Consider the following 17974-nt stretch of genomic DNA (forward strand, 5'->3'; position numbering starts at 1 on the left):
CAAACGTGCAGCGAGTCCCCCGCCACCCCCTCTGGCGCTGCCAGAATTGGGCCGGGACCGCAGCTCCGGCCGGCAGCGCTAAACCTCTTGCCATAAATGCACTTCTGCATCCCTGGAGCGGGGGGAATATTCTCGAACCACACAGGCAGGAAAAAAAATACGGTACGTGTACATGTGTTCGTGCGCAGGCAGAGAGGATGCGGGAGCGCTACGGTCAGCCAGCGTGATGCCACGGCATCCGGACACTGTGGCGTCCACCAAGAGAGGCGGCAAAAAGGATCATCTTGTACGTCTCGTGCAGCTGTGGGATTTAGGAACGGCGAGCGCGATACGTGATTCTGCTATGACCTTCCTGATTCCTCCTGCACGAGTCACTCAGCGTCTCAGCTCCTGGTTTGGCGTATACAGATACTATATAACCTGTTCTGCTACTCTATCTTTTCTATTTAAACTAGGTTCGTGGAATAGGACATCTATGTTACTCATGAGAGTGGTCTACATACCAGGGCCCTGAGTTTGTTTGACATGAACAAGGAAAGAGCAAATCAACAACTGAGCATCTTGGGCATGGATAAAGTGACTGTTTTGCCATCTGCCTTGTCACGTTCCTGAAACATAATGACAGTCCTTTTTTTCTTTTTTTTAAACTGCTGAAACAGATGAGGAAGTCTGCCATCCTGTGTATTCTTAATATGCTTAATAGAAAGACTTTAAAAATGTATTTTATACTTTTTATCTTTATAAGGATATTTCTTTCTCCCCGTGTATTGCAGACCATAGAAAACCTTCCCCTTTTCCAGTAATGTGACTCATCTCCAGTTACTGCAGATTGCTTAGTTTTCAGACAACTCCCTGTTTTGACTACTCAGAAGGGATCATTTCACCCCAACTACTAAAACTCTTCAGAGCGGTATTAGGCTGTTTCTTGTCTTTCTTCTTTTTCTTTTTCTTTTTTTTTCCCCCAAGGAAGACAGGGTTGTTTGCTTTTTAGCATTTCCTCTGTGAAATGATCCTCACTCGCTGTTTTGTTGAGCTTCAGCTTCTTAACTCTAGCCCATACAGATGATATGAACGTCAGTCTCAAAGTTACTGGTGTTCTTTTCTGCTGACCTTTATAAAAGCAGTTGTTGAGGTGGGGTAGGTTTCTACGCATTTTTGTTTTCCACTCACTTCAAAACATTTTCATCATCTTGTTTTTGAAGGGCCCATTTCATGTCCTGAAATCCTTTTATATAGGATTCCAAACCAGTTCCAAAGAGCTCTCTTCAGCAGCCTCAGTCCCTAGCTAGGTCACTATCACTTCTTGTTTTCTCTTTCCTACTAATGAGTTTCACTGCTTGCTTGTTCTGCATTCCTCTCTCATTCTCCCTCAATGTTTAATCAGTTTTCAAATTCCACTTTCCTGTCTTCTGTTCTTGATGAAGCTCTGTATCATTTGGCGTTTTGACTTTCTTACACCTAGCTGAAGCTTGAGTCTGAGCACTGGCTGTTTTTTTCTCTGCCTCAGGTTCAGCCTTGAAAAGATCATCACACACGACAAGTGTCTTCCCACTTCAGTAGGAGTCCAACCCGTATTTCCTTCTTGTACTTTAATTCCCATAGGCAGACATTTCAAGCAATTGTAATCATTCATACTTCAGAGGTAAACAGAGAACTCGTGTTTGTTGTGGCCGTTAAGCTTCCCTGTTGGAATACAGTATGATTGCCAACACGGTGGTATGATTGCCATCTTTAGACATCTGTTTTGGAGTCTCGTATGCTTGATGGGTTGGTAAGTTAGCTCCTAACTGGTGAGTGGTTTTTTCCATGTAGTCAGTTATGATAAGTTCTGTTTCCTCAAAGTGTTAACACCGCAGACTGGATAGATGGAATATTTCTTCTGTTGCCTATGTGCCTGCACCTGCCACTCTGCCAAGGATTTCAAGTCCATTTCCCTCACAGTCCATGAGGTTTTTAATAAACTAGATCAGTTCTGTCACGTACTAATAAGTGTTTTCTTCCTGCCAGCAAACTATTGAGAGCACTGCCTCCTATAGCTTTCATCAGGAGCTGTCATACACACAAGGGGTCAGCAGTACTCTTTGTTGAATGGCCACTTTTGCAAAAAGTCTAAATCTGTTTCCTTAACCAATTATTTTTACTAGGCTGATTGTCAGCTATCTGTGCTTTATCCAGGCTTAGCACTGGGCAATTGCGTTAAGTCAGAGCATGCTGACAGGGCAGTTCCCTTGTTTTTTTACTACGCTAATTAGTCAGTCTGTATGGTGTGCTTATATAGTACTTACACTGCAAATGCACCAAGGCAAGGACTACCTTTTTGTTCCATATTTGTACAGATAATTTCATCTGTCTCCCAGTCTACAGCTGCACTGTTTTATGCTAAGCTCAATAATACATATTATTATACTGGAATCAAAGAAAAGGTCTTGCTGTTTCACCAGCAATCATTTTGGTTGATCTTAAGAGAGTAAGAAATGTATTTTCCAGAGTTAGAACTTTAGTGCTCGAGCTACAAAGTCAAAATCTGTAGTTAAGAGTCAAAAAAGACCTGCATGATCTTTGAAACAAATATGAAAGACCATCTATCACTCTTTAAGAACATGCTGAAGCAACATGAAAACAAGTTTGCATCACGGTAGATACTAAATGAGTGCATGATAAAAGAACATACCCTGAAGAACAAGACACTTAGAGAGGAAGACAAGGGTCACTATGCTCAGCTTTTCAATACCTAGCTTTTAGAGTTTGGCTTCTGGAGCGAAATCTTCAAGCCCGCTTTAGATACTTCAGGTCTCTCTCTACAGTCTCCGAGAGACAAATCTATCTCAAGGAAAAGGATTCTCAAGTGCCAGCAAACGGAGCAGGAAGGCACCAGAGAGTGTCAATAAGGGGTCTCTAGAGTTGAGATGGCCATTTCTGCTTGGGATTCAGAGTCTAGACACTTTTTCCTGTGCTTGGTGCCTGAACTATTTTCTTGTAGTTAATGACTGAATTATTTCCAAGGCTGAAGAGAGGTCACTCTTTTCTTTTAGAAAGACTTGGAAATGGGAGAAGCTCTTTTATACAGCAGCTACATTGTAATAGACCATTCAACCATGATACGGAAAACCTAAGCTGCTGACCCTTTCTCTGCCTGGGCATACATGTCTATAGCCCTCTGACTTCTCTAGCTTAGCAAAAGCAAGGAAACACAGAGAGTCAGGAGGAGCTACTGCTACAAAGATAGGAAAAGCAAAGCCAGAGATAACCAGACAGAAGTAGCACTCTTTCTGTTTTGCGTGGAGCTCATGCTTCCTGACTGGCAAGGCATGTGCACAGGGCTGGTGCAAGCCTGCTCTCTGCGCTAGGACTGAAGCCTGCTTACATTTTAGATTCACTTCAAGTATTTAACGCTGCTTAGATTTACTTAGAAAACCATGGCCACTTGGTTTTCCTCCGTGAACCACTCAATGGCTTTGTGTGGTAAGCTGGATGGGTCTCCAGTCTGGTAAGGTCACAAGACACAGCAAAGGGGGGTAACAGAAGTACCAGTGACTGGGAATCAGAATGACAAATGCTTTTCTTGGCAGGACACCTGGTTTACATATACATAAAATACAGCCTGAATTTCTTTGTGGGTCTAACCCAAGATCACACAAAAAATCTGCAGCAGAGGAGAACCAAACCCTTAAGCACCAGTACAGTGCCTAAAGGAAGACTACAGTGGTTTTGTGTTTGTTTTAGACAAACCTTCTCTTCATTCAACGCAGAGACACTGGATAATACATGAGAACCAGAAAGTAACACCAACCTGATTGCTCTAAGGAAAGGACCACATAGAGGGCAAAAAACAAAGGAAAAATTGAATTCCTTTCAGCCTTATTAGTCTAAAATGTGAACTGGAACTGAATCAGGGGATATTTAAAATACACATGCTATCTAATATAAAATATAAAGTGCCACATTCTTCCCTCTGAGACGCCAGGGAATTGTACTGTACTGCCAGGGAACTGTGTATTGAGTAATAGTGGAATTACTCAAGAGATGAATTAGTCTTTTGGAAATGATTCACCAACTGCTGCCATTGTTTAGTATTTTCCTTGTCACAGGATACAAAGTAAGCATCCATGGAACATAGGAAATATCCTGCAGTATTTCAGCATTAAAAATATCAGTGCTCTAAAGGATCTTGGCGTTTCTGAGAGGAACTGACAGGAGCATAATTTTATTTCAACTGAACTCTCTATCATTTGTGAAGGATGAGCTGCTAAATAAAGGTAATTTCTTTTTTCAGATTCGCAGCCAAACAAAGCACTTCTTACCCAATGCCATTAGCGATGCTATTCCAAAAAAAGCACTCCTATTTCTAATAGCACTTGTTTAGACTTTATTCCCTATTATTTTCTGTTTAATTTTTCTGCTTTTGATGTACTATTTAATATTTACTCCTTGCAACAAATGTATGTTTTAACACTACTGAAAAAATATTTGGAGTGGTATTTTATTATCAAGTACTTAACTTCCCCCTGCTTTAGTAAAATCTAATGAGTGATTAATACTAAAGTGTGTGCTACTGGGCTCTCTCTGGGCAGCAAAAAGGCTGTTCCAACAGTCTGTGTGCTAGTGGGCATTCTCTGTGGATCATGAGAAAGTTCAGTCACCAGACAGCGGAATGGAGGCACGAGCGTGTAAATCGTTACAATGGCGTTCAATCTGTTCTGTTTTTTACACCAAACACCCAGTAAGGAACTTCCTTGAAACTCTCTCAGGTGAAATAGGTGTTCCCTGACAAAACCTGAATGGGGGTCAGGCTGCTGGAGCGCTCTGCCTGCTGCTGAATCTCCTGTTAGGGATGTTTGTTCTGCACAAATGCATTGTGCATCCCCAGCCAGAATTTTCTTCTGTAGCTCTGTCTAGATGAGAGTAAACTGTGTGCTTTTAAAACAGCGTATATTTTTAAATCCTGGTGCAGACAGGCAGAGCTGAATTTTAGTACATAATAACTAGGTAAGATGAATGGTAACCCACATGGAAGACTTTCACTAAGCATCCAGCTGTATAAAATTCATCACAATACTGAAACTCCATCCCCTTTGCCTAGTTTCAAGTTCTGTCATAAATCAGCATTCATTCATTAGAGTGTTTGCTAAACATTGTGCCTTTTGTCATAAACCTTGGCTTAAGTTTATATGTATGCCAGTAGATTTATATTTGTATAAATCTGATCTGGCTAAGACTTCTGATGCTCTTTGTTTGAACACACAGGTTCCAGCCTTCGTGCAGCGGTTTTACCAGAATTAGTTTGAAGCCAAGCTCTGAGAGAATCTCGGGGCCTGGCAGCCCCTTTGAAACGAGGGTTTAAAAAATGGTTTGCACAAAGTCCCAGGAACAGAAACTGTAATATTTCACCTCTTTTTACCATGTTGCTGGGATGAAGCTGAAACCAGAATCTTGGACCCAACTGTCCCAAACCTTGGAGAAGGTCAGATTCATTAAAAACTTGATATATTGCTCCAAACCAAAATCTGACCACTAATAGCTGTTTTTGACAAAACAGTTCTCTCAAAAAATGCTGTTTTGTTGGACTTAAGACATTTTGCAAGAATGTTTTGATTTCAAGGAAATTTTAAAGGAGAAAGTGAGCACAGTATTTCAGTAATGTCAAAAAGATTTGCTTTGATTTTTTTACAAAGTACTTACATTTCATTATTTCATGATTCATTACATTAGTATTTCATAACTTTTATACTATAATAGACTTACAGTGACATATTCTGGCATTATCAGAATACTTAGCTTAGGTAAAATTTTGACCTTAACACTGCTGTAATAAAGGGAAAACACATGTACATATCTAAGAAAAATGAGAAAAAGACAATTTCAACACAGGCCTGCAATTCAATTTATTCACATGGAGTGCAACACAGGCACAGAGCTCCACTGGCTTCAGCAGAAATTATTAGGGCTGATGTCACATGGGATTATGCCGTACATTTGATTAAGTAAGCTTACTGATGTCCACATGAGGACATAGGCAGGTTCATAACTCACATGGGAAACTGCAGGCTGCTGCTTCTCAGCCGGTAGTTGTCATCTTTCAACTGCTCTGTCAGAGACAATCTAAAACACAGATGATTTAAGCTAACATGTTCGACTTTAAGTGTAGCAGAGAAGTGCTTTACAGAGTTGGCACTGGTCTCTTCCCGCACCTGAGACAGGCTGGGTCTGTGCTAGCAGCAGTCGTTCGCTGCGTACTTCTGCATCACCATGGCAGCACCAAGGAGCGTTGCTTTGCCACATCTGGGCCTCGGAGTATCTCTCCCTTCTCTCCTATAGTCTACTTGGGAAAGGGAATACGCAGACAGGAGGCCCAACCGTCCCCTCTTGCCTAGTCTGCATTTACACGAGGGACATGTCCCTCCCTGATCATACTGGCCTAACCACCACTGACAGAGCAGAAGAAAGAAGAAACTATCAAAGGCAGGCACTAGCCTTGGCTGGGACATAGCAGCTAACACCGCTGTCTCCCATAGCTGTTCAAACAGCATAAATGTCTAAACTTCAGATTGACCCAGGACCTTGACTGCCCTCCCCACTCAGGGCTGACAGGGGACTTCAAGACATTCAGCAGAGAAGCACGGGACGCTAACGGTGCGGACAACAGATGACCCATGAACAAAGCCAATGTGCAGTGTAGTTTTAGACAGGCTGATCCAACTACAGAATCAAAGCCTTGGCATTTTTAGTCCTCTTCGGGAATGCTTTCCTGTACTACATAGATATTTCTGGTCTTTACATATTCTGAGTACTAGAACCATATATTCCGTATAAGCTAAATATAGTTCCAAATATCAATATATATCTCTTACTTTATATGGAAAAGGTGTCTGCTTTTGTTTATATTTGGCAAAAAAAGAGTTAATGCCCGATGATGAATGCTTTGTGCTAGGAAGCTCTTGGATTGCGCCATTATCACTGCCAGCCCAGGTGGAAAACTTCAGGTACTGTTTCTGTTCGTAACAAGAATCATTAAAAAGATCATTCTCTTCCTTTGTGGCAGGTACGTTTATCTCTCTTTTTCTGAAAGGTCTGCAAAGACATCCATGTTCTTACAGAAAACAGGCAACTGCCTTTTTGTTTTCCAGGAAGACCGATGAAAAGAATTACTACACAACATGAAGTGCTGGTCTGATACTGGCCAGAGACTCCTTACTAACAGTAAAAGGCTCTTGAGCCCTCCTTGCAGAGCACATGGAACAGTCGGTCACTGGCTTGCAGGTAAGATTCGGGTATTCCCTTCTTGCAAAACGTTTGTGATTTAAAGCTTCAGCATTAAATTATATGTATGCATTTCCCATAGAAAAGGCAAAGTAAAATTATGGGGAAGCTGGCAGAAGACTCTGAAATTTAAGAGAGAGAACTTTTCCGTTTTTAAAGGAAATTGCCTAAAGCAGCCATTTATTTATTTATTTCAATCTCTTTATATTTCATTAAATAAAAAGTTTCCCTGCAGCTATTCCTGCTTTTGTAATTTATTCAGAAACAGAGAAGGGAGGAAGAATGACAAGTAATGAAAAGGAAAAAAGGTTGCTTGGTTGAAGCACACAGCAGAAGAACAGAATAAAAACATGAAGGTGCTGAGAAAGACTAGCAACGTGTCTATTAATAAACAGTGGCAAACAAAAAAAGACATTTAAGATATACATTGAAAACATATAGATCTGTACAAAACACAACTGGTTACCCAAGCCCAATTTTGCAAATATATAATTAAACATTATGCACAGTGAGCACTCACTGTGTTTGGTGACTGCCCCAATGGAAGTACCACGGACTTAAGAATTTGTTACTTTATTCAAAACAGAGAAAGACTTATTGAGTGGTCTGAAAGATGCTTAGATGCTCAGGTGTGTTCACATCCAGTCTCGCACTTTATATTAATGTCTGGACAGAGCCCCACTGAAATTGAAAAAAATGTATGGTATTTCAGGTCCGTCTAACGGAAGTCGGTCACGGGCCTAGTCCTTCCCCCCCCCCCCCCCCAGAAGGGAAGAAGTAAACGTATTTGTAATTTACACATACATTTTGCAAGGCATCAAACGTATAAAAACAGAGCAGCTGAGACAGTGTAATCTTTATGTAACTACAAATACATATACTATTAAAGCTACCTATTATATCTAATTTTTTGTTCATGCAAATAATCCTATTTATTTCAATAGACTAAAGACATATTCAGCTTTATCCGATATAAATACTTGTTTTGTATCAGTTTAATCTTCTTGTTCCATGCTTCCCCAAGTTATTCAGAATCTTCTAGATTTTTCTTCTTGGAGATGCGGGAAGAGTAGGAGTGAGGAAAGCAATCAGGAATCAACATTTTTGCATGCAAGTCTTACAGAACAAAATAGATCCAAAATTCATACTAAATGCTGGAAGTAATGCCAAAATACAGGCATATCTTTCAAAATTCTGAGTGTGTCCCATATCAAGTGATGCCTTGGAATATTTGGAAAGCTGAAACAAAAAAATTAGAAAAATAGACTGTGAATAGTGCTTGTGGCAATGGTAGATAACTGCCTAAAAACATCCCTGTGCAGTCCACTGAATGCAAACTAACAGGTGTACTGAAACATACTTAAGGTTTTAAGTAGTGATTTTCACACGGAGATGAAAATAAAGCGCATCAAACAATCAAAACTAAATAAAACAACACAAGTACCAAGAGCTGGTTTTCAGGACAGAGGCTTAAAGAATTACCCACTTACGCTCTTTCTTACAATTTAATTCACGTATTCCCCACAACAGACACGCAGTCTGCGTAAAAACAGACATTTATTTGGAATCTTCCTAATTATAGCCAGCAGTTCCACTGAATAAATAAATGCCTTGGTCTTGCTATTGGATCAACAGGAGTTAACCTGCTCTGAGCTCTATTTCCTTCTAAGGAGCTCTGTAAGGAACAAAGTTGTATACATGTCGGCTCATTTCCAAACTGGGGGCCTTATTTTGAAAAACAAACACCAGCTATAATGACTAAAGAATTAAAACAAGTTTGAGGCTTCCCCCCCGGCATCATCACTGATCTATACTTCATGTAGGACTGGGGAAATTCCTTGATTCTAATCTTGAGGGAAAAAAATGCCTTCTCAAATATTTTTGTATATTCAACACATAATTTTTATTGCAGACAACCATATTTCCACCTAATTCTCTCAACCTCACTGTATAGTCCATTGAGTTTAAATGAACTCATGTATTGTAATATTTTAAAGCCTTTCTGTATGAAAGGCATATAGAAGTGGGAATCAGGGATCAGACTGGGTCCTTTTAAGAAACAAAACACTTGGGAGTTTCAGATTTCAGACCATGTGCTTGAAAAATTGCCTCCCTATATGCCAACTATATTTTCTTTCTTGCACTCTCACAGGCCTTTTCCAAGCTTAAACATAAGCAGAAGAACCCGTACAGACTGTTCAATATTCCTAAAATTATGGAAGATTAGGGGCAGGACTTTTGATTACCCACCTAGTCCGGAGATGAATGTAGGTCACAGCCTTCTCCAGTAATACTCATCTATTCCGAGATCTTTGCACATAAAATCGTATTATTCTTGCAACGAAAACAGAGTAAGGAAGAACAAATTTCCACCTCTGGTTGGCAGACAGAATTAGATAGTTCAGTTCGTTAGTAAAGAAGGAAACTATATTTGCAGCCACCAGATAATTCAAGAAGTGTTACGAAACTAAACTGACCTCTTTCTCCTGTGTTGAGTGTAATAGTGTGCCTGAACAAAGTGACAGGCCTACCTGCTCTCAAGTGACTGTACCGCATACTTTCAGGGCTGAGGTGAAACAATATGCTGAGCTTACCATTATTCATCATGTATTAAGGCTGTCTGCCTAGTTTGGTCTTAGAAGGACAAGAAACACAAACTTGGGACCACGGAAACAAGTTCACTGTATGACTAAAAGCAACCCGTGCCTGTTGTCTCCCAAAAACTGTCTCCAGAAAATTAAGTTAGAGAACAACAATAGTAACTATTATAATCATACGTAGCTCATAAAATGGCTGCTTCCTTCCAGCAGCTGCCCGAACAGCATCATGGGAGTTGTTTGGACAAAATGATCCCCTGGCTCATGTCCCTGGCAGAATTGGCAGTATCCTCACCGCGCAAGAAATTGTCTCTTAAAATGCTGGTCCAAACTTTAGTGCATCCGTGGAGGAGAAAGCACACTGACTAAGCCCATTACATTGAAGAGATGGTTCTGCTGGCGACAATAGCAGAAGTGCTGTTGGTCCTGGGTTTGGCTGTGGAGTCAGAGTCTCTCTGCTCACCCACTACATTTTACAAAAACTGCTGGATCCGACGTTTCCCGGGTCTTCTGATTGACCTGCAGGAATCGCAGAAGAGGGGAGCCCAGGTGCTGAAGATTTATGCCGAAGTCTCACCCCAACAGTGCAGCAGAACCTGCTGCCTTCTGAGGAATGGTGAGTGTTTATCATCAAGATTGTGGCATACATTAAAATTTGCATCATGACGTATGAGGAAAAACATTTTGGGTAATTTTTATATAAACATTCCTTTATATGAAGAAGAAATAATGCAAAAAATTGGGATATATCTATTTTTTGGGGCAGGAAAGCAGAGGCACATTGTAACTGTTCCCCCATCTTCAGTCCTATAGAAAGGAACTTGATAATCTGAATTTTTTAGAAGACCACGCTAGAAACACATGAAAATCTTAGGGTCTGCTTTGAAATTTTAGATCTCTGTTACAAAGCTTGTGGGCAATGCTAACACTGAAACAATAACTCTTCAGTATCCATCACCATCTACTCCTGCAGAGAATAATCAGTGACACTGATTTCAACAGGACCCTTCTTCATGGAGTATAGTACTAGACTAGGACATGGTGAGGGGGAAAGGGGAGCGAACACAATTTGTCCTTCTCTGAAATACAAGAATATTAATTTTCTTGGAGAGAGCACTCTCTTGTTCAGTGTTTACACCACGTTTCTGGTGCAACCCAGGTATAACGTTAATATGAACAATAAAGTTATAGCAATAAATAGTAGCAGTTATTCAGACAGCAGCCCCTTTTCCCTAGCCTTGTAAACTCAGACTCAGAATAAATTAAAGAAAAATCATTGCTTGTCCTAAGCCCAAGCCTATACTTTCTCTGTATCACACTGCACTGGTACACTATAGGAGTATATTTCAGGAGTGTATGTGAAGTGTGTGTCCGTGGTGCCTAAATTTGACTGCAAAACTCACAAGATTTGAAAGGGTTTTGGATATAGAGGATGAAAGTGAGGTACCAGTTACTAAAAACAGTCAATATAAATTTTGATGAAATTTTGAATTATGAGCAGAAATATGACCTTGACAACCTGAGACTGATGTAACTAATGTAACTGCCAGCAGCAATCCCAGGAAGCGTCAACTTCTGTCTTAAATATCGTGAGGAAAGAACAATTATATACATTTCAGCAATGTTTTTCGTATTTGGACAACAAACTTTTTCTCACAGAACATGGGACTGGATACCTTACAGAGATAAGTAATGGTAACTTGGAATCTCATTTTTATAATGTTACACAGTCAAGCACAAATTTGTTACAATCTTAACTAGAGACATTAGATGGCATTTCGAAGATACGCTTTAAATCAGCTTGTGGTTTCCTTATAATCCCGAAGAGACAGATGTAGTCACTACCACAAATACTATTGTCAATAAATGTCCTAATTAAGATTTCAAGAAATGTTGGTAAGAAGGTTGGTAAGATAAATTTCTTTGCTGGATTCTCAGTAATAGCACAGTTACTGAAAGCTAATCTTACAAGATAAAAAGAAATTTTGAAATTATTTAAAAACAAGCAATAAAATGTTATTTATATCTCCTCAAACCAATGCAAAATACCTTATAGCATGCTTTTAAAGTATTTTTCCTGACCAAAGAACTATCCTTCCTTACAAAAAAATAGGTTTGTAAGTTATTTTTCTTACCTGATGTTATGCAATAAAATCCATCGCAGATCCCAAAGAGAATATATCCACAGAAGCCAAGTTCTTCAGATGAGATACTTTTTTCTACTATTTAATGGTATTTTCATAAAGCTTGCAAAGTAATCATTAGAATGAAAAACATTTATAATTATGTTGTGCTAAAACCCAGAGTTTCTAATGACAACAGGAATCTGCACAAACTTCGAAGATTGGAAAGGTTTCAAAGATTTCACTCCTCCCTTCAAAAACCACATGTATTTTTAGGTGTCATATATTCTTAAAAAAGATAGTCTCTATACCAGAAACTTGCATAGTACTCATGTATCACACTGAAAAACAAACATAAAGTATACTATTAGCACAAAGCATCCATTCTTTGACAAAATTCAGAACATTGTATGCCTGGGTCTGAAGGCAAGGGTACATACTGCTACATGTGGTGAAAGTGAATAACAGTTTTCTGTTGAAAGAAAAATTATCAATTTGAACAAACATCTGAAAATTGTGATTTTTCAAACAATGACTTCAATAATACCACATTGTTAGTGTTTGCAGAGTGTTTAAGAATCCTTGAACAAAAGACATCCCAGAAAAGCAAGTACTACATAGATATTTCACAGAAATATTTGAAGGGCTTTGTCTTTTAAACTGTTAACTTATGCTAAAAATGATGCAAAATGTTTACTGATGCCTAGAACTATTTCTATATTCAGAATTATTTTCTTAAAAATAGTCACTGGATTTTAAATTCCTTTGTCCGTAGAAGCCAATGTTTTTTATATGTCACCTGCAGAAATGCCTGTAGTCCTCAGGAAATACATCAAAATAGTTACGTACTGGCTAAATGTAGTGATAGGACAAGGGGTAACAGCTTTAAACTGAAAGAGGGTAGGTTTAGATTGGACATAAGGAAGAAATTTTTTACCATGAGGGTGGTGAGGCACTGGAACAGGTTTCCCAGAGAAGTTGTGGATGCCCCATCCCTGGAAGTGTTCAAGGTCAGGTTGGCTGGGGCTTTGAGCAACCTGATCTAGTGGAAGGTGTCCCTGCCCACGGCAGGGGGGGTGGAACTAGACGATGTTTAAGGTCCCTTCCAACCCAAACCATTCTATGGTTCTATGAGTCTATGAAATGTTTATAATCTTTTAAAGAAAAATGTAAACCAATTGGTAAATAATAAAGCCAGAGCTTTGTATAGTCCCTGTAAGATTATAATTGTCTCCCACAGACTATGTTCTTCTATTGTTTTGATAATCATAAGCATCTCTGTACCAGTCTTACTTTCATAAATGATTACTCTAAGCTCGAGTTCCTATGACAAATAACTCGAAACTGATAAAGCCTGACTAGAGGTAGATATAGGACACGAAAATTATATCAGTGAAAGAAAAATCGGTGATTATCATCTTTGATTTAGCTTTACCTTGCTATCATTACTGTTTAGGATCTCAGTTTTACTTGTAAATATTGCTGTTTTCATTTCAGCTAGGCAGACAACCTTGATCTTTGTATGTAAGTAGCTAAAAAACACAAGACAATTCTGTAACAGCACTTCTGCCATGATTTTTTCTTCCATAGAGCTGCTGAATTTGTATTGTTCAGACAGACAGAGTGCATTTTCATTGCAAATCTTTATTTAATTAATTGTATACATTTTTTGAAAATAATGTTTCTCTCTTAGGGCAGGTAAGTTCATTATGATGGAAAAAAACTATTTTCAAGGTGTGTTTACTGTGTTAATATATGATGCAGTACTGAGGCTACTGACTGAAAATATACAAGTAATACAGAAAAGACAGTAAGCATGGGTTTAGTGTATTTTCTTCCTTTTCTTATTTGTAGATAGGTTAGGGATTTTATTGGTTTTTTAACTACATATAAGGTAGGAAGAGTTGCACAATTTTTTTCTGTTGTTCATTGCAGAAGTATTACAAATGATTTTCATTACTTGCAAATATGAGGAAAATGTTTGAAATAAATACCTAAGTAAATAGAATACATTTATAAAGCTAGGTAGTTTCCTAAGAATTTATGTAAAATAAAGCTTTTTCGTAAGGGTGTTACACGAATATACTGTAACTAAAATGCTTTTCCAATATTTAAAAAAAAAAAAACCCACAGAATTATTTTAGAATTGTTTGCCTGAAGCAACTCTTCAGCCCTATTAATTCACATGTTCTAGACAGTTACATTAACAAATACAGATCTTATCTTAAAAGCTCATTTCATACACAAACTGTCCAATTTAGAGTCAGAAGGTATGCTACAACTTTCTGAAGTGCAAAGCTTGAGAGTCAGAATCAGTATCAGAAAAGTTCTCCTTAGCTGTTTTAATAATTTACAGTATTTTCTGCTATTGAATGTGTCCCCTGCCCTGCCAATACTTTTTTTAATTGCAGATAGCTGTATTAGCTCAGGTATGGAGGTTACATTCAAGACAGGTAAAATAGAATAAATAAAACCTCCAAAACTTCATACGACTAAAACAAAACCTAACATTGAACCTGCTCCAAGCACATTGATATAAAATAAAATTAACTTTTGACTTGATATTTTGACTTGCGATTTTGATGTCCTGTAAAACTCTGAAAGAAGACTCTTTCTTGCTTTTTATATAGTGTCACTCTAAGCATAAGTAATCATCATATATTTTCTATCTAAATCTTAAACCTTTAGGATTCGGGCATCTATATACTTTTGAAAATTGGGTTTCAGTGACAAGTTGTTCAGGCATTTTTTCATTATTACTTTCGCCCTGATTTCTGATGTGAGAAGATAGAACTGAACCTCCAAACATAAATAAAGAACTGTCTAAACTACTGTATTCACAGAAATACAATAGCCCAAAGGCAAACAAGGAAAACGCTTGAGAACTGCCAGCAGGGCAGGATGTCACTTACTTCTTGTAGTTCAGGATGGTTTTTTTTAATAGTCTGGGTGGAATGAATGGTTGCAGTCCAGTTTCAAGTAGGCAGGTATATTACACAAGAGCAAACATCTCAGAGTTGTCTTCCTTGATAACTTTACTTTTAGAAACAGTCCACTCATTGAAGCTGAGACGTGAAGGAGGGCAACTGGTAGGAGGACTACAAGCTAAAGCATATGATTTCATTTTATCAGAGACACGTTTAGAATTCAGATGGCTATTCTATTCCTTCTTCTTAAAATAAGAACATAGTTGTAAGTAGTTCTACTTTACTGACTACGTGCTTAATTAGTTTGCATGATGAGAGAACCACAGATTTAAAGTACTATGGAGCTGCCCAGTATTAATGATCTTCTGATGTTAAATAATGTAATAACATGCAAAATGCGATGTTCATTATGCTGATAAGCTCAACTTTATTCTTTTTGTATTACAGTTTCCTGCAATCTGGCAGTGTTCTACCACGGAGCTATTCATGAGAATACAAATTGCCTGCACATGTCTTGCCCAGCATTGGAAAGTTGCATACTAAAGGCTAGAATCAATGTCATTTTGTACAACATCACAACAGGTAAATAGGCATTCTGTTTATAAAGGCTGATAACATAGCAACTATAGGAAATGCTAAAATTATACTAGGTCAGTTGCTATGCTAAAAGATCTTCTGAAGTAACACGCCGCGCTAAAAAAGCATAAGACACTTTTCCTTTTTCATTAATGTACCTACTTCTAAGAATACTTCCCCCCTTTCTTCCATTCAATATTTGAGAAAGGACCTTGAAGATACACCCTGCTTTCAAGATTCATGCTCTGAGTACCTAATCAATACTATGTTTGGGGAAAATACCATACCAGATCTGAGAATCTGAGAGGTGAGGCTGCCCACTGCTCCACGTCCCCAGATCCAACCAGTAGCAAGGCTGAAAATGCATTCCCATTAGACACGTGCACAAAGAGCACACATACATACCACAAGTATACATATATACACAGCCAGCCACACAGGTTACACAGACATATGCATAAAGGAGACGTGTGAACACAGGCAGCACCAAGAGCCGCATCCTGCTTTCTCTGGCTGCACAGGATGGAGATCTGCTAGTGAAGATACATATATACACATATGTGCAATGCAGATCCCCCCAGCAGCTGGGCTCAGATGCTCAGTCTGCCCAGTAGCTGCCTGGACCCCAGTCTCCCCATTGCTGGCACCCAGACATACGAACCCCCAAGGGTGCAGCCCCCCTCAAGCTGCTGGTGCGGACTGTCACACACACACACAGAGCTGGCCGGGACTCCCCTGCTCTCCAGTAGCCTAGATCCCTCCCTTTCCTCACCTTTGGTTCCTTCCGTAAGCATCCCATAGTAAGTCCTGTGCAATCCTAAAATGCACTTCCCTTGCATCCCATAAGGTGTCCCATAACCCTAGGCAGTGACACCCCCAGTCCAGAAGATGTTGATGGGTATTATTTGGGCTCCCTGACCTGCCATTGTCTCCGTGTGCTCCTTTTGTGGGTGTGCAGATGAGCTTTTATCACATAAACTAACATTGTTTATGATTTAATAGGGATTGATCCAGATCTTCTTATTTTTGAAAAACTGACATCCAAAGAGCCAAATACTCACTCCTCACTGAATAAATACGGAAGGCAAAACAGCACAAAGGCCACTGAGTGGGAAAGATGCCAGCATCATAATGCCACGTCAAGTTCTCTTCTGCTCCAAGCTCCGTCTTCTACCACTAGCCACAGCTTTACAGCAAACACCTACACCTCCAGTACAAGCCTGATGGTCAAAAAAACTGAAATCACCCCTTATTCCAGGGCAGAAACTTTTCCACTGGATGATCATTTTGCTAAGAGGACAAGCGTAACTTCAGTAAGCACTAAGTCAATCACCAGCTCGGACAAAAAGACTGTACCCTCAACTTTGATATCCAAGTCTGCCGAGGTATTATCCCACATGCCCACTCCTTCTCATCTGAACAGCAGTAAACAACACTTAAATGAAACCAAAGGCTACAGTGGTAAGAATTATACTTCGGATAATGAGTCACCTGCTTGGGAAGCTGCAGCTTTGGGTGTCTGGTTGATTCCTGTTGTTCTTTGCTCTTCTCTCATCTTCCTTTGCTGTTGTACTGTTGCTTTCACAGCAGGGCGTTGCAGAAATAGGAGAGGTCAGTATAAGCCCATAAGGAGAAGAATAATAATGTCGAGACAATTCATAAAATATACTACTGTCAAAGGTAATTTGTAAAATACTGTCCTCATCTTTGTTTTGGAACAACCAGCTTTTAAGAACTGAATCATATACACCAGCTTATTTCTCTTAAAGAAACAAAGATAATTTTTTCACTGATGGTTTCAGAATCTTGCGATTGTAATTTAATTCTTGACAGATGACACACAATTCCCCCGTCTCTTTAGGTAGGAAGTACACGCTTATAGCTCCCACTGCATGCTTAGAGGTGTTAGAGCACATTTGGTTCATAATCTGACCCAGACTAATGCCTAACAAACAGTATACCCTAACTTAAGAGAGCAGATTCACTGCAGCTGTACGTATTCCTTCCACTGACTTTGAACTAACCTGAGAAAATTAAGTGTAGAGTGCAATCAGTAAAATTGACTGAAGCTTTATAGTATCATAAAATCATTTAACTCTAATCATCCTTTAATTGCCTCAGATCTAGTTTTTTCTATAAAAACTGTCCATTTTTTCCCCATTTATCCCTAATATTGAGACAAAACAATTCAGCCAGCACTCTTTACTTCTTCGAAGAAAAACACCAAAAACAACCGAAGTCCCCAAAACTACTGAATTCCATTAACTCATACCCAAACATCTGATCATTCAATCTTTATGCTTTACTTCCCCCCCACTTCTCACTTCACTCTTCTGGTAACAATCACTTCAAATGTTTTTCAAGCCCCTCCAGAAGCACCTTCAGACTTCAACTGCCTTTGTAGACTTACTTGCTCTGCAGTGCATTGACAAATCCATTCTGTTACTGGCACAGGAAAACACAAATGTGGCTAACATTTGTTCATGACTTGCAA

At 39.2% G+C, this 17974-nt stretch overlaps 1 protein-coding gene across 1 annotated transcript; it reads left to right on the forward strand.

Moving 5' to 3' along the window:
• The first annotated feature begins 10172 nt into the window (after nucleotides 1–10172).
• On the forward strand, nucleotides 10173–17171 carry MANSC4 (MANSC domain containing 4). Its single transcript, XM_009324350.1, is given in 3 exon segments — nucleotides 10173–10470; nucleotides 15352–15486; nucleotides 16483–17171. Coding segments are annotated over 3 exon segments (1122 nt in total).
• The last annotated feature ends 803 nt before the right edge of the window (nucleotides 17172–17974 follow it).

This window comes from Pygoscelis adeliae, unplaced genomic scaffold, assembly GCF_000699105.1.
Source record: "Pygoscelis adeliae isolate BGI_AS28 unplaced genomic scaffold, ASM69910v1 Scaffold65, whole genome shotgun sequence".
NCBI classification, from domain to species: Eukaryota; Metazoa; Chordata; class Aves; order Sphenisciformes; family Spheniscidae; genus Pygoscelis; species Pygoscelis adeliae.